At 42.1% G+C, this 22374-nt stretch overlaps 1 protein-coding gene across 1 annotated transcript in view; it reads left to right on the top strand.

The window, feature by feature from the left end:
- Positions 1-19886, top strand: part of Nipal1 (NIPA like domain containing 1) — a 26638-nt gene extending 6752 nt beyond the window's left edge. Inside the window, exons 2-6 of the mRNA XM_031342612.1 lie at positions 5312-5578; positions 7340-7396; positions 12434-12524; positions 15613-15773; positions 16407-19886. Of these exons, the coding sequence (XP_031198472.1) occupies positions 5312-5578; positions 7340-7396; positions 12434-12524; positions 15613-15773; positions 16407-17035 (1205 nt within the window). The 3' untranslated portion in view covers positions 17036-19886. The remainder of the gene's footprint in view (positions 1-5311; positions 5579-7339; positions 7397-12433; positions 12525-15612; positions 15774-16406) is intronic.
- The last annotated feature ends 2488 nt before the right edge of the window (positions 19887-22374 follow it).

A 22374-nucleotide genomic window follows, 5' to 3' on the forward strand; every position in this document is an offset into this window, starting at 1 on the left:
TTTTTTTTAACCAGCCCATCTCACCCGATCTTGTCCCAACTGCTCTGTGACTACATCTTGTTCCATCTCCTTCCTATCCTCCAACCCACTGGCGACACAGTCCCTTTACCGCTCACACATACTTCTGCCTCGAATTTTGTCTTTTACATGTAACAGAGATTTCTACCTAATCCTGCTTTCAAATTATGTATATGTGACGTACATGTGTAAATACATGTATATGTATGCAGCCTTTGCTGCTTTTCTTGGCACTTCAAGTATTACATGATCCATTTCTCTATCCCTGCCCCATTAGAATACAAACGAGTTATTTATGTTCCCCACTGTACCCTCAGAGTCTAAGACATTCATGGAGCTGAAAGACAATAACTAGGTGGATGAAATGAATGAAAGTGTAACTTGTGCAGCTTGAGGGAGGAGTGAGACAGCGAAAGGTCAGAGGTGAGCAAGTTTCAGAGCATGTTAAGTTTTAACGTTTGGGGTTGGCAGGAATTGAGCTTTTATTTTAATTGGCATGGAAAATTACAAGAGCCAGTGATTCCAACCTGGGAAGGTGTAACCTGATTGACAGCGGCTCAAGCTGCAGAATGAATTGTGGTGGCCAGAAAGATTCCCTATGTTCATGAGATAGTTGGCTGTACTCTCTTATTCCTATGTGTCTTCCGGTCAGCTGAGGGTGAACTGGACTGGCGTCCTGCTTCAGGCTGTATATGTGCCAATGTGGTGGGTTGTATACGCTTGGCCCAGAGGGTGGCACTATTAGGGGGTGTGGACTTGTTGGAGGAAGTGTGTCCTGGTGGGAATGGGCTTTCAGACCCTCCTCCAACCCTCTTGGGAGCCAGTCTTTTCCTGTTTGCCTTAGTAACAAGATGTCAAACTCTCAATTCCTTCTCTAGTGCCATGACTGCCTGTCATGCTTTTCTACCTCAATGATAATAGACTGAACCTCCAAACCTGTAAGCCAGCCCCAATTAAAATGTTGTCCTAATAAGAGTTGCCTTGGACATGGTGTCTCTTCACAGCAATGGAAACCCTAACTAAGGCAGCCTAGGACTTGTTCCTTCCTGTGTGCTCAGGTCTTTTCTGTGTTTTCTTCATGAGTGGGCCTCAGGTTCAAGGGCCAGCAGCAGCTTGAGAATCACAGATGTGGAATAAAGCAAACTCAGGCTAGGGGGCATTGCTCATTAAGCAAGCTAGCATGGTGCATGCCTGTGTCCTCTGCATTTGGAAGGTGGGTGATAGAGAATCAGAAGTTCAAGGTCACGCTTGATCACATAGCAAGCTTAAAGCCAACCTTATGAGACCTCTAAGAAGAGATAGAAAAGCCAACCATATAGGCATGATGGAGCTTGATGAGGTCAGATCACATCATCAGACTTCTTAATACCAACAGAAGAGCTGATGCAGCAAGCGAATCAGTTTATAAAAAGAAATGATATATTGTGGCTCATAATTTTGGAAATTCCAGTACAGAGCCTGTTACCCCATTGCTTTGGGGCTGCAGTGAGACAGCACATCGCAGTAAGAGCATACAGAAGTTCAAATCTGCCCACCTCATCATGGGGGAGGAAGGGAAATGACAGAGTTCTGTAATCCCCTCTCCCAGGCAGGCACACCTCCATTGACCCAAAGACCCCCCCACCCCAACTACACCCCACCTCTTGACAATGCCACTATCTCCTGGTAGTACCACCTGGAGATCAGGCCTTTCATGGCCATTTAACATCCAAACTACACCAGGGGAGGAACCATGTGCCAACCATGGAAAGGCTAAGACTCATCGACCACAGAAGACTAGATGGTGAGACAATGTTGTCTTCAACCTGGGGATGCACTGCTGCGATTCTCTAATGAAGATGAAGCTTTGCCCAATCACAGACTTCCCAGCGATCAGATAGTCTGCCATAAACTGTGCAATTAAATGATTCTCTGTAGGTGTGCGTAGCTTTGAGACATGAAAGCCTTTTCTCCTTTCTGTGAACATTAAGACTTTACTGGCTTTATTTATATATTATGTTTATCATTTTTCTGAAGTAAAAATGACTTAGATTGCTTAGCTATGCCATTTCCAGTTACCCAACTTTGGCACTGTTACAGCAAGGAAATCACTTTTCTAAAGTGTTAACGAGAATCCAGGGTCAGTGTCACTTGTAAGGAGTACTATCTTATTTCTTAAAACGAGTGGTTTATTTTGTGTTTTACAAATGACACATATCTGCTATTTTTTATTTCATATTTGAAGAACAATAACATCAAAGAAGTTAAGAAGTTCTCTGCTGGCAGAAATACACCCTTGTATTCAGTTTCAAAGTGACTGTCTAGTACAATCTTTAAATGACTGTTACAGACTTTCAGTGTGGAGTAAGGTCTAGCTTCCAGTCCTTTAGTACTTTGCTTCTTAGGACCATGAGACTCTGATTAGAGATAACTTTGCATCCTCTAAAACCCTCCTTGGGTCTCTGCCCACAGTCTGCCCTGCCCTTCTCTTCCCTGGGCCCCTCCAAACCCTCATTCCCCCTCTTCCGGTCACAGCCTCTACAGGCTTTCCTCCCCGATACACTCCCAAAGCATAAAACGGTTTAAGTTCTAAGGTCAATAACCAAGCAAGGTTTTTATTATTCCTCCTGCTATAAAACTCCCAGCCTTCATGTTGGTCATGAGAGAACTTGGAAAATGCAAACAAGATGATTTGTGTGCCCTTGGCCCACGCCCCTCGAGTGTAGGGAATGTTTCTTGCTTCCTCTGCTGCTTAGAAGGCATATTGTTTTTCTGGAATGAGGTCCACCCACCCTGATTTCAGAGATGAAATTCTGGAATGATTATGTTAACCTCATAGTGAAGGACAAGCATGCATTCATTGGGAAGTTCAGTTCAAAGTTGACTCAGGAATGAATGTAATCAGTATCGTAGCTAGCAAAAATGCCCAGGCTCGCTTTCCATTTGTCTGGTAGTGTTTCTTGGGTTGGCTGTTTTGTTTTCTGCTGTCTCTTCTGTGATTCAGGCTGATCTTGAAATGTGAGCTTAACTCCCAAGTGCTTGGATTATATGCCCAGCTCATTACTTGGGTTTAGGTGAGATGCCCACAGGGAAGTATAAGAATACTGTAGCTACCTCACTACTATGAACATTCATGGTTCTTTTAAAACAATATTGTAGAACATTTCTCAATTTTATTTTATTTTTTTAGAAATCCGTTAAGTAATGTAATTCCCTTGGCATATTTAAAAGTGTTGACTCAGAATCGGTTCTACATCTCTCAAGTAAAGCCAATTCATCTTTTTTTAATGTTTTTTTGTTAGATTTGTTTGTTTATTTATTATTTGTTTACTATTTATGTGTATGAGTACATTGTAGCTGTACAGATGGCCATGAGCCATCATGTGACTGCTGGAAATTGAACTCAGGATCTCTGCCTGCTCCGGTCCTGCTTGCTCCTGCCTCCATTCACTCTGGCCCTGCTCACTCCAGTGTAATACACTGTAGCTGTCTTCAGATGAACCAGAAGAGGGCATCAGATCTCATCAAGGATGGTTGTGAGCCATCATGTGATTGCTGGGATCTGAACTCAGGACCTTCGGAAGAGCAATCAGTGCTCTTACCCGCTGAGCCATCTCACCAGCCCAAGCCAATTCATCTTTAAATGATACAGATAAATAAAATAAGAAATGTTTAAGATCCATTTTTCAGCCGTTTCAAGACTGAAACTTTAAGGTGATTTCCTAACTGTATGTTATAAATTATGATAGCTTCAGGATGCTTTTGGGTAACGTGAAGATCCCCTTATGGAAAGTCTTCTTGCTGAGTGTTTCAAAAGCTGTCAGTGATGTGTTAATGTACTTCCTCAAGACTGGGGGATGTTAAATCAGAGTGCTGTTGTTTGTTTTAGTTTTGTTTTTACGTTGCTTTTTTCTTTTTTTTAGTTTTGAGAATTTCCTATGTGAGTACTATACTGGCAGTACCCTCTCCTCCCTCCAACTTCCCCTCTGTCCTACATCATTCATTCCTTCTTAACTTCATGGCCTGTTCAAATATTATTTTAGTTATTATACATATAAAGGTATAAACACAGCCTGCTGGGTGTATTTCCCTTGGTGTTGCTCATCTGGACATGTGTCCCAGCCGATCACTTGGGGCTGGTTCTCCTTCCAAGAGGCTCGTCACCACAGTGGATTTGGGTTTTTCATTGAACTTCATGATCTATCTTTGTCCATTTTTGTTTAGGATAAGTGATGTTGGGACACTTTGCCTTTTAGAAGAGGAAGTAAGATGAGAAAGGAGAAGATTTAGTCACCATGTCACCTTGTTGGTTAGCTGTTCAAGTGGCAGACTATCAGAAGTTTCTCGTGGTGTGTAACACATTTTTGTCTGTCTGTCTGTCTGTCTGTCTCTCTCTCTCTCTCTCTCTCTCTCTCTCTCTCTCGGTTTTTCGAGACAGGGTTTCTCTGTGTAGCCCTGGCTGTCCTGGAACTCATTCTGTAGACCAGGCTGGCCTCGAACTCAGAAATCCGCCTGCCTCTGCCTCCCAAGTGCTGGGATTAAAGGCGTGTGCCACCACCACCCAGCTTTTTCTTTCATGTTTTAGAGTTTAGCCTAAAAATTTCAATGCACAGAATGTGTCTGTTCTATAGTGGTTGTGCATTCTTACTAAAATCTTATTCTTGTTAAAGCCTACTGATGTTTAATTCATTTTCTACAAAATTCTGTTTATTCAGGAGCAAGTCAATTAGTTAAACTGAAAAATGATTTTCTTTGGGCTAAGCGGCATGCAAAATTAAAGTTTAATGAATTTTCTGGAATGCACAGTTCATACCCCATGAATGGGTCAGTTAAATGTCCTATAATAGGGTAATTTATAGGCCAGTGGCATTGCCGTGGCCTTCTCTACCCGACTGTTGCAAGTCCTGATTTCTTAGAGACAGACTGATCATGAGGAGTGAGGTGGGTGGGGGTGGGGGTGCCATGGTGAAGCCAAACCTAACTGAGCACTCCCATTTTCAACAGGCTGCTTCCTTACTGAACCCAAGACCTACGTGCTGCCAGGTCATGGGATTTATCAGAGGACCTGGACTTTCATGTGAAACCTCTCCCCTTTGAACAATGACAACTAAATAGTCTTTAAGTCATTTTAAGAATGTGAGAAAGCTTCCATGAAAGTGTTTTTGGCCTGTGGACCATCTCTTAGGCAGGGAGTTTCCTGTTTACATAGAAATATGTTTCCATCCACTGGAGTCTCTCCTTGGCAGAAAGGAGTAAGCGTTGTGTACAGCTCCCTTGCATTCTTACCACCCCCTTCGTCTTTTCTTTTTGCCAGGGTATGTGCTGTCTCTGGTCTGCTCCCACTCTTCCCGGGCTTCGTGTGAGATCACAAACGTGTCACAGCCGCTGGCTTATCCTGTCCTCTACACGAACCAGAATTCCTCCATAAGCAACTTCAGCATTTCAGCAAGTGTAGAAAACAAATACAGTCTGTCTGTGGGCTTGGTATTGGCCATAAGCTCCAGTGTTTTCATTGGCTCAAGTTTCATTCTCAAAAAGAAGGGTCTCTTGCAACTGGCCAACAAGGGCATTACCAGAGCAGGTAAGGAACACATCCGACAAAGTCTTCGCTAGTGCTCTTGAAATAGAGCATGCGCCCTTCTACCCTAAGAGCTTTTCCCTTCCCCCTGCCCTTCATCCAGCTGACTCATCCCTCTGAATCCTGCCATGGCCCACCACCCTAGAATACTGTCATTCACAGTCTATCGTTGAACCAGTCTCCTTCATTGTCTCTAAGACATTGCCTGTATTGATTAGTCAGCATGTTTACTTGTTTATTGAGAGTAGACTCATAAACCATGCACTCACAATGTTGGGCACCCACCAAATATTTGCTGAGTCAACCACCAGAAAATGGTAGCATCCCGCTATGTACAGTGGCATTTCAGATGCTCAGTAGCCTGTCTGACTGCATTACCTACACAGTCATATTCATTTTCAGGAGGTATTATCATAGCATAAGAAACTCAAATGTTTTCCTAGGTCAATGTGGGAAAAGAAATGGCTACAAATGTAAACAAGTTTCTGAAGGAGTGATAGGTGGGGAGTTTTTGCTCCCTCATAAAATATACTCTAATGTGGTCTTAATGAAAACAATACAAGTGGAAAGAGATTACACGTAGCAGCTAATACGTAACTTTTAAAAATGGTATTTCAGACCAGTGAAGAAAAATGAATTATTAAATTAAAAGTGTCGAGACAATTGGGAAAAAGTAGAGAGAAAAACAGCGAGAATTCTACTTTTTACCATTCTGCAAAACACATGTCAGATTCCTTGAACTTGAAAAAAATCTTCTTAAGCATACATCTGTTCTGTGTAAAGGAAGAAGGTATTCTATGTAATTTAAGGGACTATCTGAATGGATGGATAAAATAGGTCACACACAGACATCCTCTTTGGAAATAACTTACTCGAAACTAAATAATTAGATGATCTTGGTGGTAGGGAGAGCTATGAAATTCAGGACACCATGGTATAGAATTCCTAATATATAAAGAGCAATTGCAGGCAGTAAGAAAACACCCTAGCATAATGGCAGAGCACTCAAGTAAGAACAGAGGCGAGAGGTGCACACATCTGGTGTGGCCACCGCTGTTTAGTTGTTTATAAATTCTATAGGGAGACAATACTAAGGAAGGAAAATAAACTACTTTGCAAGATCATCTTTATTGCTTATGTGTCCTGCTTACTTTAGTTATCACAAAACCATCCCGATGAGAGTCAGGTAGTTACCTATGTGGGGCTGAGACAATTCCATTGTCCATAGCTCACATCTTAGCAGTGATTCAGGTCACAAGTCACTCACAGCGACATGACTCCAGGCAGCATCAGAAAAGCTTGTCCCTTTTCAGTATGTCAAAGTGAAAGATAAGCAGAGTCCACCTGCCTGATGCTTGCCCTTCTCTAATTGGCTCTTTCAAAGTCTCAAACGCTCCATGTTAGTTATCTCCCCTCTAGGACCAGCATCAGCTACAAGCTATGATTTTAGTTTTTTTGAACTATGGCTGAAACAAGTTTAGAGTTTATAATGCCCTAATACCTGTACTGACATCATCGGAGAACCTGACAACTGAGTAAAATTTCATACAAGTCAAAGGGACTTGCCACAGAAGTCAAAGGTAGCAGAAAGCTTGAGAAGACCTTGGGAAGGACTGAGAGAGTATCCTCACTTAGAGAAGACGCCTGCAGTTACGTGACAGAAGCCTCGCCTTCCACATGTCCAGCCCCTTTCCTGGGAGTCTGGGCTTCTACCCTCATCTCCTGAGTTGAAAGCCTGATTCTTGTTTTTTTGCTATTTCCCAGGGCAAGGTGGACATTCTTACCTCAAGGAATGGTTGTGGTGGGCAGGACTGCTGTCGAGTAAGTATGGAGCTCACAAGAGTTCATGCTCAGGGACTCTTCCCTCCTGGGAGGATGGACCTATATTGGAAAAGGATTGTGGTGGCTTGGTGTATTGTGTCCATTTATCTCCAAAGCGGTTGTCTCACTCTTTTGACAGAGCCTGCTCTGTGCTTTCCCAGAACGCAAATGAAGACATTAGTGGTTCAAATATTACATTTTATATCACAAATTTCTCCTGTTTACCCGAGGAACTGAGAAACGTCTTTCCTCCTGGATATTCTGAGTTCCTTTTTCCTCATTTATTTATTTATATTTTGTGTTGTATGAGTGTTTTGCCTGTGCAGCCGTCTGTGTACCCCGTGCATGTAGTAAATGCGAAATGCGGAGGCCAGGAAAGGACATCTGATGGGAACTGGAGTTACAGACTGTGTGAGCTGCCCTGTGGGTGCTGGAATCGAATTCGGTCCTCTAGAGGAACAGCCAGTGCGCTAAACCGCTGAGCCATCTCTCCAGCCCCTCTTCTGAGTTCTTATTTGACTTTTTTGGCTATCCTGACTGCACATTCTCTTGGAAATAGGTCTTCCTTATCAGGACCAAGCATGGATTAAAAAAAAAAAATTCTTTGGCTATTGATAATGAGGAAAGGTGGGGAGGAACAAGTTTAACAGGATTCTAGGATAGAAGCAGAACTTGCAGGCTGGAAGCACTTTACAGATGCTGATATGATGTCCTCCTGAGAGGCAGGCTGTCTGCTTTGCCCCTCTCCCTGACTTCCCCACCTCTCTCTCTTACCTCCCACAAACTTGCTTCAATGCCAAGTCAAAGTCTTCCAAAGGCAGGGCATACTAAAGTACCTTTACATGGCTCACCGCTCAGCTCCCTATGTATCCAGACCCCTAAAGCCTCCCTGCTCTCCAAAACCAAGTAACTGATTTCAACATTGGAAAAATTCTATTATGAGACAAAGCCTGGGTGCTAGAGAGATGGCTGGACAGTTAAGATCACTCGCTGCTCTTGCAGGCTGTTTGAGTCCCAACACATGGCAGCTCACAACCATCTCTAAATCCAGTTCCGGGGGATCAAAAACCTTCTGAGCACCACAGGCACCACGTGCACAGACATACATGTGAGCATACCCCTCATAAAATAGAGAATTTGTTTCTTTTAATTTTTAAAAAGAAACAGCTTGAGTACCATTTTCCTAATAAATGTTGGAAGCTAAAAGGGTTGATATTTAAATTTGTAGAGCCCTTTCTATTTTTGTTTATTTGTTTTTTATTAGATGTTTTCTTTATTTACATGTCATACAATACCTCCTTTCCCAGGTTACCCTCCAAAAATAAAATAAAATAAAATAAAATAAAATAAAATAAAATAAATAAAACAAAAACAAACCCCTGTTCCCTCCCCCCTCTCCCTGCTCACTACCCCACCCTCTCCCACTTCCTAGCCCTGGCATTCCCCTACACTGGGGCATAGAACCTTCACAGGGCCTAGGGCCTCTCCTCTCATTGATGGCCATCCTCTACTATACACATGCTGCCAGAGCCATCAATCCCACCATGTGTACTCCTTGGTTGTTGGTTTAGTCCCTGGGAGCTCTGAGGGTACTAGTTAGTTTATATTGTTGTTCGTCCTAAGAGGCTGCAAGCCCTTCAGCTCCTTGGGTCCTTTCTCTAGCTCCTTCATTGGGTACCCTTACTCAGTCCAATGAATAGCTGTGAGCCTCTATTTCTGTATTAGTCGGGTTCTGTCAGAGCCTCTCAGGAGACAGCTATATCAGGCTCCTGTCAGCCAGCACTTGCTGGCATCTGGATTTGTTGACTGAATATAGGAAGGCTTCCAAGGTGGAGCAGTCTCTGGATTGTCATTCCTTCAGTCTCTGCTCCATAGTTAGTCTCTACAACTCCTTCTATGGGTATTTTGTTCCCCCATTTAAGAAGGAACGAAGTATCAACACTTTGGTCTTCCTTCTTCTTGAGTTTCTTGTGGTTTGTGGGTTGTACTTTGTGTATTTCAATCTTCTGGGCTAATATCCACTTATCAGAGAATGCATATCATGTGTGTTCTTTTGTGATTGGGTTACCTCACTCAGAATATTCTCCAGATCCATCCATTTCCCCAAGAATTTCATGAATTCATTGTTTTTAATAGCTGAATAGTACTCCATTGTGTAAATGTACCACAATTTCTGTATCCATTCCTCTGTTGAGGGACATCTGGGTTGTTTCCAGTTACTGCTTCTTATAAATAAGGCTGCTATGGTCATAGTAGAGCATGTGTCCTTATTACATGTTGGAGCATCTTCTGGGTATATGCCCAGGAGTGGTATAGCTGGGTCCTCTGGTAGAATTATGTCCTATTTCCGGAGGAAGCACCAAACTGATTTCCAGAGTGGTTGTACCAGCTTGCAATCCCACCAGCAGTGAAGGAGTGTTCCTCTTCCTCTACAACCTCTCCAGCATCTGCTGTCACCTTAGTTTTTTATCCTAGCCATTCTGACTGGTGTGAGGTGGAATCTCAGGGCTGTTTTAATTGGCATTTCCCTGATGACTAAGGATGTTGAACACTTCTTTAGGTGTTTCTCAGCCATTCGGTATTCATCAGTTGAGAATTCTTTGTTTAGCTCTGTACCCCATTTTTTTAATAGGGTTATTTGGTTCTCTGGAGTCTATCTTCTTGAGTTATTGGTATATATTGGATATTAGCCCTCTATCAGATATAGGATTGGTAAAGATCTTTTCCCAATTTGTTGGTTGCCATTTTGTCCTATTGACAGTGTCTTTTGCCTAACAGAAGCTTTGCAACTTTATGAGGTCAATTGTCATTTGTCAGTTCTTGATCTTAGAGCATAAGCTATTGGCGTTCTGTTCAGGAAATTTTCCCCTGTGCCTATGTGCTCGAGGCTCTTCCCCACTTTCTTTTCTATTAGTTTCAGTGTATCTGGTTTGATGTGGAGGTTCCTGATCCACTTGGACTTGAGCTTTGTACAAGGAGATAGGAATGGGTCCATTTGCATTCTTCTACATGCTAACCTCCAGTTGAGCCAGCACCATTTGGTGAAAGTGCTGTCTTTTTTCCACTGGATGGTTTTAGCTCCTTTGTCAAAGATCAATTGGCCATAGGTGTGTGGGTTCATTTCTGGGTCTTCAATTCTATTCCAATTTTATTCCATTGATCCACCTGCCTGTCACTATACCAATACCATGCAGTTTTTATCACAATTGCTCTATAGTATAGCTTAAGGTCCAGGATGGTGATTCCACCAGAGGTTCCTTTATTGTTGAGAATAGTTTTGGCTATCCTGGGTTTTTTGTTATTCCAGATGAATTTGTAAATTCCTCTTTCTAAGTCTGTGAAGAATTGAGTTGGAATTTTGATAGGGATTGCATTGAATCTGTAGATTGCTTTTAGAAAGATGGCCATTTTGACTATATTAATCCTGCCAATCCACGAGCATAGGAGATCTTTCCATCTTCTGAGATCTTCTTCAATTTTCTTCTTCAGAGACTTGAAGTTTTTGTCAAACAGATCTTTTACTTACTTAGTTAGAGTCACACCAAGGTATTTTATATTATTTGTGACTATTGTGAAGGGTGTTGTTTCCCTAATTTCTTTCTCAGCCTGTTTATCCTTTGTTTAGAGGAAGGCTACTGATTTGCTTGAGTTAATTTTATATCTAGCTACTTTGCTGAAGTTGTTTATCAGGTTTAGGAGCTCTCTGGTGGAATTTTCGGGGTCACTTAGGTATACTATCATATCATCAGCAAATAGTGATACTTTGACTTCTTCCTTTCCAATTTGTATCTAGGCAGTGGTAGCACACGCCTTTAATCCCATCACTTGGGAAGTGGAGGCAGGCAGATTTCTGAGTTCAAGGCCAGCCTGGTGTACAGAGTGAGTTCCAGGACAGAGAAATCCTGTTTCACAAAACCAAAAAAAAAAATAATAATAATAAAATAAAAAAATAATAAACTAAATAAAAATCTAAGGAGAAAATTGTACTGCTATATTTATAATGCCATGTATACCAAGCAGAAAAGCTTGTGATCATATGTATAAGAACATACATTGGGATGCTATCTGGCTATTAGCATATGAAGTTAAGATTTCTATAGAACAACATCTATAAAAATTAGAAACCATCTAAATATAATAATAATATTTCAATATAAAGGCACCAAAGGAAACTGAATAGTCTGGAAAGGGTATCACAGCCTTTTTTTTTTTTAATGAGAGCAGTCTCCTAATTGCTCTGTAAATTTAGATCTGTCTTTATGGTGTTCTAATGCTGGGCAATCAAAGAAAAAGGAATATACTCTCCTGTGTCCTCCCTCTACTATGTGCTTGCATGTTGCAGTTGGACAGGGCAGAATACTGCAATCTCTGGAGAAGTATCCCACTGAAGTCTTTGAGAATATACTGGCTTCTACACAAAAGTCAGCTCCTGAGGGGAGCTTCCTTCACTCTGACAGTTGTTTGCAGTACAGTACTGGGTGCGGATCTCAAATCCATCCTTAGGACTTTCAAACAGCTCCTTGGCTCTTCTTGAGCTCCTCAAACACCAACACTTGCCTGTAGGTCATCTCCAATTCAGACATTCCAGCCATGGGCCTGTGGTGGGGATTCCTGACAATCTGCCACCCAGACATCAGACCCCTACAAGCCCTCTCACTTTATAAAATGCCCATGTTGTTGCTGTGGTTAGATTGCAAGTGGGGTCATTTCCAACCTATTCCAAAGCTACCTCTACAAGATTCCATTCAACTGACAGAATAAGTTTTCGACATCTAAGTTGGTCAAGTCTCCATTGAAACCTGTGTAAAGCCCACGTTTGTCCATCAGCATTGTTACAATTGTTACCACCAGGCAATTACAATAGATCGGCATCTCCTGATAGCAATCCTTTCTCACAGGCTGCAAGATGTTAAGTCACTGCTTTCGGGTAGGTCTTAGCCACTTTGAGACACAAGTCTGCTGATAGCATGAGCCACTTGCTTAATTCTTCTGATGAAGCTATGATCCCCTGTGCTCACACTTTTACTTGCTTTCCAGTGGGAGCTGGAGAGGCTGCGAACTTCGCTGCCTATGCCTTTGCGCCTGCCACCTTGGTCACCCCGCTTGGGGCTTTGAGCGTTCTCATAAGGTAGGTGAACAATAAAGAGATTGGCTTCTGAGGCTAGTTCACTATCGCCAGCAGCCTTAAACCTTGAGAAGCACTCTGCTAAGAAATTACAAGACAAAGGATAACAATGTAGTCTGAGCACTCCAAGCCCAGACAGCCCCAAGGCTGGGACTCCTGAAATCTTAGAGGCAAGCCATTTATAACATAAGCATAAAAGGCTGTTTCTTGGGCTAGGAAACCACTTACATGCCTTGAGTTTGACTTACAGGCCTTGAGTTTGACCCCCAACAAAGATAAAATCTAATCTTGCCTCTAGAAAATTACAAAAATAATTTAAGAAAGCTACAAAAAAAAAAATGGCAATAGAAATAGAAACTACATTGCCATGTTGTAAATGAAAAAAAGAAAAAGGAAGACAAACAAACAAAAAAACCCAACCTAACAAGAGCGCTTGGCTCGTTGCTCACAAGGACTCACAAGGTAATTGCAGTTTATGTTTGTGACAATTCAGTGAACCCTAGCCAGGCAGAGTTTGTGTGTGTGTGTGTGTGTGTGTGTGTGTGTGTGTGTGTGTGTGTGTTTAAACCTCTCAGCTGAGTACATTGTGAAACTTCTTAGAAGCGTTCTTGTTGCCATAGTGATTAATGGCAACAGTTATCAGAAGACTTTAAAAGGCATAGTGTTTAAGGTACATTTCAACTCCTGTTGAAATTCACCATTGCCTGCTAGATACCTCTGTTGGATACCCTGTAGTAGGATTCCCTGTTTTATATATGTGGATGTCCTAGTTTGATTTTTGTTACTGTAATAAACAGCATTACCAAGCTCAACCTAGGGGTAGAAAGGGTGCATGCTTGCACATGCACGCAAGTATGCACACACGCACACACATCATTGAGGGAGGCCAGGGTTGACACTCAAGAGAGTAACTGAAGCAGAAACTATGGAGAGACACTGCTCTGCTTACTGGCTTGCTCCCCACAGCCTGCTCCACCTTGTTTTCTTTTCAAGTGGCAAGCCCCAACCCTTTTTAAATGTAAGTACACTGTAGTTGTCTTAAGACACTCCAGAAGAGGGCGTCTGATCTCATTACAGATGGTTGTGAGCCACCACGTGGTTGCTGGGATTTGAACTCAGGACCTTTGGAAGAGCAGTCAGTGCTCTTAACCACTGAGCCATCTCTCCAGCCCCAGCTTGTTTTCGTATACAATCCAGGAGCACTTCCCTGTCCTGGGTTACAATACTTCTAGTGGACTGATCCTTCCCACATCAATCATTAACCAAGGAAATACCCACAGGTTAGTCTGAAGGAAGCATCTCCTCAACTGAGGGTCCATCTCCCCAAGTGACTCTAGTTAGTGTCAAGTTAACAAAAACCAACCAGCACAGTGGGTCTGGTCTTTGTGACCAGTACAGTGGGTCTGGTCTTTGTGAGTTGGTTTGTATTGTGATTCCAGTGAATGTGTTTGATAAGCTGTGAGCTCTTTGTGTGGCCTGGCCACCATTTCGTTCCCTTTGTCTTTTTAGAATCTATAAAGTATATGTATCTAGTAGGAAGCTTCTGCCTAGGCCTTCCTACTTCTCCTTTCTGTCTTTATACACTGAAGAGAACCAAGTGAGTTTGTGTGTATAAAGCAGTCAAAAGACCTGCCTTGAGTTTTCATTGGGGCTGCAGTCCCACAAGTGACCACTAGGGAACAACTCCGAAAAAGCACCTGCTAAAAGTCTTGGAGTCAAATGGCGCCATAAATTGAGATGTGGTGGCGCACGCCTTTAATCCCAGCACTTGGGAGGCAGAGGCAGGCAGATTTCTGAGTTCGAGGCCAGCCTGGTCTACAGAGTGAGTTCCAGGACAGCCAGGGCTACTCAGAGAAACCCTGTCTGGAAAAAAATAATTGAGACTGGCGAAGAAGGAGGCTGGTATCCTACTCTGGTATCCACAGAGGTGCCAACCTTGAGCATTTTGTAAGCAAGTCTTCGCAAAGCATTGGGAGGTTTAAATAGGCAGAAATATGCAGGTGGGGTTTATTATTTGACAATCTGCATGGTTGAACAGGTCTGTGTTAGTTATGTATCAACTCTGCTATCTAGGTACATATCGTGTGTGTGTGTGTGTGTGTGTGTGTATGTGTGTAATGAAGGCCAAAGGACAGGCTTAGGTGTCATTCCCCAGACACTGGACACCTTTTTATGTTGATACAGGATCTCTCACTGACCTGGAGCTTGACAGATAAGCTAGCGTAACTGGACAGCGAGCCTCTGTGACTCTTCTATCTCCACTTCCCCAGCACTGTGGTTTTAAAACTATGCACAATCATGCTGCCTTTTTTTTTTTTTTTACAAGGGTCCTACTCACAAAACTCAGGTATTGATCCATTTGCTGCAGGCACTTTACTGAACGATCCATCTTCCCGGCCTAGGGCATATATCTTTAAAACATTCATGGTCAGCTGTACTCTAAATGAACAGATTGAACATCCCTAAATTCAAAACCTACAAAGCCAAAATGCTCCCAAATTTGAACCATTTTGAACCTGCATAGGATCCTATAAATGAAAAATTCCTCATGTGACAGACTTCCATCAAAACATGAGCCCATCAAACAAAATTGTGTAAGATTGCCCTCGGGTAAGTTTGTCAAGTTTACTTGAAGCATAGATAAATCCTCTATTTAAGCTCAGGTTCCTGCCCTAAAAGATCCCTCATATGCCAATAACCCACATCCCAAAACACCTCCAATCAAAGCATTTCAGGAGCCAAGCATTTCAGAGAAGGGATGCTCAGTTTCACCATTGAGCTATAAAATATCTTTTATTCCAGTTACTTGATGGGAGATAAGGTGATTGGGAGCTAATTAAGCTCTAAGAGATAATGGGGGAAATGTCCGTAGCATAGCGTGTCTGTAATATCTCCTCCTGAGGCGTAGAGGTAAAACATAGATGCAAAGCCATCATCACCGAACAATTTAGGGCATTTAGGTATCACATAGCATATTCTAGTCTGCCCCGCGGGGTACAGAGCAGCATACACCCCAGTGTGGCCTCTAAGCCTCTACGGGATCAAAAGGTCATTGAACAGCCAGTGATGTTGTTTCTTTCTCTCTCAACAGTGCAATCTTGTCTTCCTATTTTTTAAATGAGCACTTGAACATTCATGGGAAAATAGGCTGCATATTAAGCATATTGGGGTCAACTGTGATGGTTATCCATGCCCCGCAAGAGGGGGAAGTCACATCTTTGCATGAAATGGAAATGAAATTGAGAGATCCAGGTTAGTGATTCAGCCTAAAAAAAAAAAAGAAGTCGTTGTGTATATATGCTTGCTTTTGTTTTGTTTGGTTTGGTTTGGTTTATTGAGATAAGACCTCACTATATAGCCCAGGATGGCCCTGAACTTACTGTCCTCATTACCAGTCTCCCGAGTACTGACATTTCCAGCACACTCTACCATGCGCATCACCAGAGAAAATTTGTGGTGACACTGAAGATATCCTACAAGCCTACCTACTATGGGTTGTAAATTGCAATGGGACATGTTCCTGATAAAGTTCTTGAAGAAGTAACAATCTGTTTTTGCGTTTGTGTGTCCTTGCTACTCTGTAACAAGAAGAGATGAGGCAAGTGGAGACAAAAGATTTCCAATGAACCCAATGTCTTCCCCCTTCTCCCTTAAGTAACCATGTAAAACACTACACCTGCCAGACCTAGCAGGGATATTGTACAGATTCAAATACTATGTTTGCAAAGCGCTCTATGAAGTCGCTAAGGAGCAGAATGATGCTTATTTACTCTCAGTTGTTCTAAAATCCTGTGTTTTTAAATGCGTTACTAACAGGTCCTCAGCAAGGTGTGGCTCTTAGCATCTCCTGAGTCTAATTCTTCCTTTCTCCTCCTAATCCAACAGGGTTCATTTCCTTTGCTGTGATTGTCTCTGTGATCTCATTGGTGCTGATTTTGATCGTGGCCCCGAAGAAAGGACAGACTAATATATTGGTCTATATCGCAATCTGTTCTTTGATCGGAGCGTTTTCCGTTTCTTCTGTCAAAGGCTTGGGGATTGCCATTAAGGAACTGCTGGAATGGAAGCCTGTTTACAAGGATCCCCTGTTCTTCATCCTGTTGGCCGTGCTTGCACTTTCAGTAACGACCCAGATTAACTATCTCAACAAGGCCCTGGATACTTTCAACACGTCGCTGGTGACTCCTATTTATTATGTGTTCTTCACATCCATGGTGGTGACATGTTCTGCCATCTTGTTCCAAGAGTGGTATGGCATGAAAGCTGGAGATATCATCGGTACCCTGAGCGGGTTCTTCACCATCATCAATGGCATCTTCCTTCTACATGCTTTTAAAAACACCAACATCACCTGGAATGAACTCATGTGTACTACTGAGAAAGAAGCCCTTTCTCCAAATGGTAGTCAGAACAGTTATGTTTTACTAGAGAATGCAGACTTCTCAGCCTCTGGGTATGATGACGACATCACCCTATTTAGCAGGACTGATGACCAAAGTATTCATAAACTTTGAACTTCAACCAAGACACTCAAAGCAATACTTACTCTTAGAAGGCCTATTTGTATGTTAGCATGTATAACACTGTACAAATCCTCTGGATGAGGAGCCAAGCAAAAAAGCCTTTGCTCTGCAGAGCCTCCAAATTGGAAAATCAAGTTTAATCTTCTTCTAGAAGATTCTTTTATGTTTTCGAAACCACCAAAACAGTCCCTGAGCTCATCGGAAGTCAAAGACGTACATTTGTCTCAGAATAATTCTTCTGATCCATAGATTTAGCACTGCCAGGTGGCGCTTCACCCCTGCCTGGTCTTGGACTCAGGGTGACTCACGGACCTGTTATCTGTCTTCTGACTGAGCAGAGTCTTGGACACCATTGTCCAATGAGTCATAATCTCAAGCTATTAAAACCAAGAAACAGGAACACTGGTGTATTGACCTCTGGTCTCCAATGCCTTCTTTCTAAACTACACAGGTAGGCAAAATGTTAAAGAACATACTGGACTAAAATGTTTATGGCACATATTATTTTTCTTTTTTCCAAACACACACACACATGATTATGTCAGAGAATCTATTAACATGGACCTGGATAATATAAGCAAAACATGTTTTCTGGAAATCCCAAGTAGATTTAGCTTTGCAGTGACTTACAACAGTCATTGTGTTCCTTTTTCCTATTTTTTTGTTTCTTTTGTTTTGTTTTGTTTTGTTTTTTGGTTTTTTTTTTCTGGTGTTTTGGAGGAGGGATGTTTTCTATCGGCTTATTTTCTTGTTTGTTAATTTTTCAGACATGTTCTTGCTATGTGACCCAGGCTGGCCTCAAGTTAATTCTATCTCCTGAATGCCTGGGTTAAAGGTGTGTCCCACCATGCCAGCTTCTTTTGAAAAACTACTATTCCACAGATTTCTTCTTGTTACATAGAGGTTTTGTAAAGACAGTCACTACAGGATGTGAAGTTCATAGCATGCTTCCATTTCTCTCAAAGGTCTTATCCCTAAAAGGTCGGTCATCCAAAACTGAGAACAACTAACTGATTCCTTGTATGACCTTAATGTTCTTTTAAAATTTGCCATTTTCATCTTAATAAGGAAATTATAAACAGTTTCTAACTTTTCAGAATGGGCATAGCCTACTGTTGTTTTCAGTGACAGGTGCTCTTTTTTTTTTCCCTATGAAATTCATCATGACCACACTTTCCAATTCAGATCATTAATAAGTGTGTAGGGAGAGAGAAATTCCTTTAAAAAAAAAAAAAAAGTCCAAAGACATGCTACAGGAAGTATTTTTTGGTCGTTAAAACTTTGCATCTGATTTCTCTGACTCATTCTAGACTCATGCTCTTAAAATCTTCAATGAGAGTAACTGTTGAGAGCAGTTAACTGTGCTGTGTGTTTGGGAGAGTGGATAACCCATGGGCATCCCATGACCTGATACCTCAAGGCAAATACAAGTTTACTTCCTGTCACTGACTCACTTTGGGTAGCAGACAGAGTAGCTGTGAACACATGTGTGTAGAAAATTATCTTCTGAAAGAGAAGTGTGTTTGAGAGCTGTGCACAGTCTTTTGGCCGGTTTCCCTTGTTGCTTTGATAACTCCACCAGGTCCCCCCAGGGCATCTTCTTGGTGAGGACATCAGTCATCTCTCTTGACATCTTGCCTCAGGTTGTGGCTGTTCTCTGCTCTAGTGATCTTAACTTTTAGACATTTATTAAATATCATTGGTTACTTGACACCTTAGCTGTCAAGTTTTGCCCTTGGTACATTGTGCACAGGTCAAAGATTCCTGGAACACAAGAATCGATGTGTCCTGGTTTGGAAAATGAACCGGTGTTGATGTATACGCCCAGGAGAAAGACTGAGAGATTTCATCAGTTGTCATATATGGAGAAACAAAGAAAAAAAATGACAAATGTTTTCAAATCTCTGGAAAGATTGCTGGTGAGCATATACGTTTAAAAAATTAAAATGTTACTATAAATCTAATACCACAGCTGAATCTTTCTTGAGTAAGAAGATGCTGCTCAAGGAAGAGTGAACTACTGTGTCCCTCTGACATTCCGAACTGCTCGTCTCTTCCTTGTGTGCATTTGAATGTGTCATCGTATAGACGTGTTATTTGTTGGATATCAGCAAATATGTAAAGAAAATGGTTTAGCCTTTTGAATTATAACTTCACCATTAGGTCAGTGGTTAATGATTTTTCATCCAGAGTAGAAGATATTCATAAAATTCAAACATTGGATTAAATTAACACTTATTTCTTTTTTTAAAAAAAGGAAGAAAATACTAAACTACATAAATAGAAAGCTTCTTACATTATGCCCAGTAAATAGTAGGCACTTCACTAAAGTTGTTCTCATTGAGCCGGATTTCTCATCCTCACTCTTCTTACGAGAGAGAGGAGGACCTCTCAGCACAAGTTTATGTGAAGTCGTCATCTTTCCTCAGTCACATTATTCATTTTAGACAATCCAAGAGAAGGCGAATTCACCACTGTCTACTCTCCATCACAAAACAGAACCATTCCAACAAAATTACATTCCCTAGAGAGGGGCAATGTAGCTCAGCGCTCCCTCGGTGCGCACACAGGCACTGGGTTTGATCCTCAGCAGGAGGGGGGTGAATAATAAAACCAGTGGAACCAAACTAAATGTCACCCTCACCTTTGAAAGCTTTGGCGGCGCCAGGAGGTGGAGTGGGAAGGCCTGTATGAGTATGTTGAATGTTCTCAAATATTTTTGATAAACTGTGTACATGAGAGTTTATATTTTTCAAATGTTTATGAGTACTATTCATTTTGGATAGTTTACACATCTGTAATTTTCTGTATATTTCCAATAAAATAATTATTGTTTTCTTGAGCCTTTTGGTACTGAGTTTACAGGCATTAAGAATTGTTTCTATTCGGTTTTGAGAGTTAAAGTTCTGAAGTTTAGGGGGCAACACTGCCCAGGGACTCACATTGCCTTTTCTTTAAAATTGAAATCCGTTTTGGGAAGGCTTTCCTGAACCATCTGCTGTAGAGGAGACTTGGCACCTGAACAAAAGAAAATGCCTTATCCTTCAACAATGTGACTAATCAGAATGGAAAGTTCAAAGCAGTTAGGATCATGAAATCTCCTCCCATTCAATAGCTTAAAAGAAAAAAAGGGACAGCTGTCCGTCAATATCTATGAGAGCTCCAGGTGACCCCCCTGTAGCAGCTCAAGTCCCTTATATAAGATGGCACTGTCCTTACCTACACATTCTATCTGGATACCTCTACATCCCCAGGCTCCAGAGGCTTACACCAAACACAGTGTAATTGTCACAGGCTGAAACCCCCATTCATTGTTTCTAATTCAAATAGAGGAATTTTCTAAGGGACAGAATCTCTTTCTTACCTGTATCTCATACCCCTTCTTTCTTCTATTTTATAAATAAAAGGGTATAGTGTGCTGCGCCTTAAACCTGCACAGTCAGGGCCAGAAGGAGGCTCCCAGCATGCAAGCTTCCAACACACCAAATCCCTGGTCTATGGAAGGTAGATGGCTGAGAGCTGAGTAGTGGTGTCTGTCTGCACTGAAGCTACACAGACTTCAGTCTTCCAGGGCAGGGTGTGTGTGTGTGTGTGTGTGTGTGTGTGTGTGTGTGTGTGTGTGTGTGTACAAAACAGAAACACCTTGTCCACAGCTTAAAGAATCCATTAAGAGGCAGACAAGAAGGCTGAAGGAACAGCTTTGTTGGTAAGTGTGTGCTGTACAATCCCACAAGAACCTGTTTGAATCTCCAGCCCAGTGATACCCCTGCAATCCCAGCACTGAGGTAGCAGAGATAAAAACTGTGTGGACTGCTAGCCAGCCAGTCTAGCTAAAGCAAGCCCCAAGTTCATTCCTGTCTCAAAAATAAGGTAGAGTATGAAAGAGGAAGAAACCAGCCATCAACCTCCAGACATACACACAGCACACTTGCATACCACACACACACATAAACCACATATTTTTGCATGCACTACACATAAAGCACACACACATACATACATACACCACACACATACATAGATGCACCATACACATACACACATGAACCACATATCCATACATGCACCACACACTACACACATGCTACACACATGTATACAATACACATACATGCAACACACACACACCACAGAGTGGAACACTTGGGTTATGAAGATTCTCAAAGTTTATTTTAATAAATGAACCACATACTTTCCCAGTTGAAAAGCACACAACTACAGCCACCTTCTCTTTTGGTGACAAGCCGTGGAATACCTTCCTCCTTCAGTGAGAAACTGGATCTCTATCTAAACATGACAGAGAAAACTTTGACCCAGCATCATCTTAGTCTTTACTGGTAGACGGTATGGAGCAGTGGAGGAGACAGGCCATTCCCAGCATTCCCAGAGCCATCTCATCACCTGCCCCAGAACATTGAGTTCTCTCCAGCCTCAGGTGAGTGTTCTGGGCTGAGGAGACTGGGTCCAAAGCCAACTCTATCCTGAGAACATGCAATAGGCCCCAGGAAGATCTTAGTCTCATTTCTGTTGCTGTGATAAAATATGCCGTTCAGGATATTTGAATCTGTTTCTAGTTAGGGTGTGGCTCAGCCCTTCACACACCTTTAATCCCTCTGGCTGGAATATGGATACACCCTTAGTACACACCTTTAATTCCAAACAATGAAGGTAAAGTTAGGTTTTCAAGAAGGAAGCACCCTTGTTTGAAAGTGATGTCTAATGAGTGGCAGAAAAAAAAATGGCAAATCAGAAAAAGATTTGACAGAATAGAATATGTCCAACTCTCAGGAGGAAAGGGAAGAGAAGCTACTTAAGGGAGAGACAGACAGTACAGGAAGAGAGAGTCCAGTACAGGATACAGTAGGGTTCCTGGAGAGCAGTGCAGTAGAGTTGAGAGGGAGAGTAGAGCAGCCCAAAAAGGGAGAAAGGCAGTTTCCCCTGGTGGGTGGGGGTGTACAGAGACTGATAAAAAAAGAACAAGCTAGACACAGGTAAAGACAGAAGGAACAAGAGAAGGAGAAGGAACCAGAAGCTTAGAAAAGATTGTTAGAGTTAGTTTGAGGCCAAACAGCAATTCAGAGGCTGAGAGAAAAGCCAGCTTGAATCAGTCAGCCTGGAAAAGAGTTTGCACCACACCATCTGTAGAACTCAGAAAGAACTAGAAAGGGTCAGCTTTGGCAGGATATCTCACTGAAGACATTCTAGGCCTACATCACACTGTACGGAGGCTAGAAGCTTCCAGAACTAGGCCCCAGTTAGGAGACTGAGGCAGTAAACCTCCCAGACAATAATCACAACAGAGAATAAAAGTGAATTTTACAATACCCTGG

The sequence above is a fragment of the Mastomys coucha genome, unplaced genomic scaffold, assembly GCF_008632895.1.
Source record: "Mastomys coucha isolate ucsf_1 unplaced genomic scaffold, UCSF_Mcou_1 pScaffold22, whole genome shotgun sequence".
Taxonomy (NCBI): domain Eukaryota; kingdom Metazoa; phylum Chordata; class Mammalia; order Rodentia; family Muridae; genus Mastomys; species Mastomys coucha.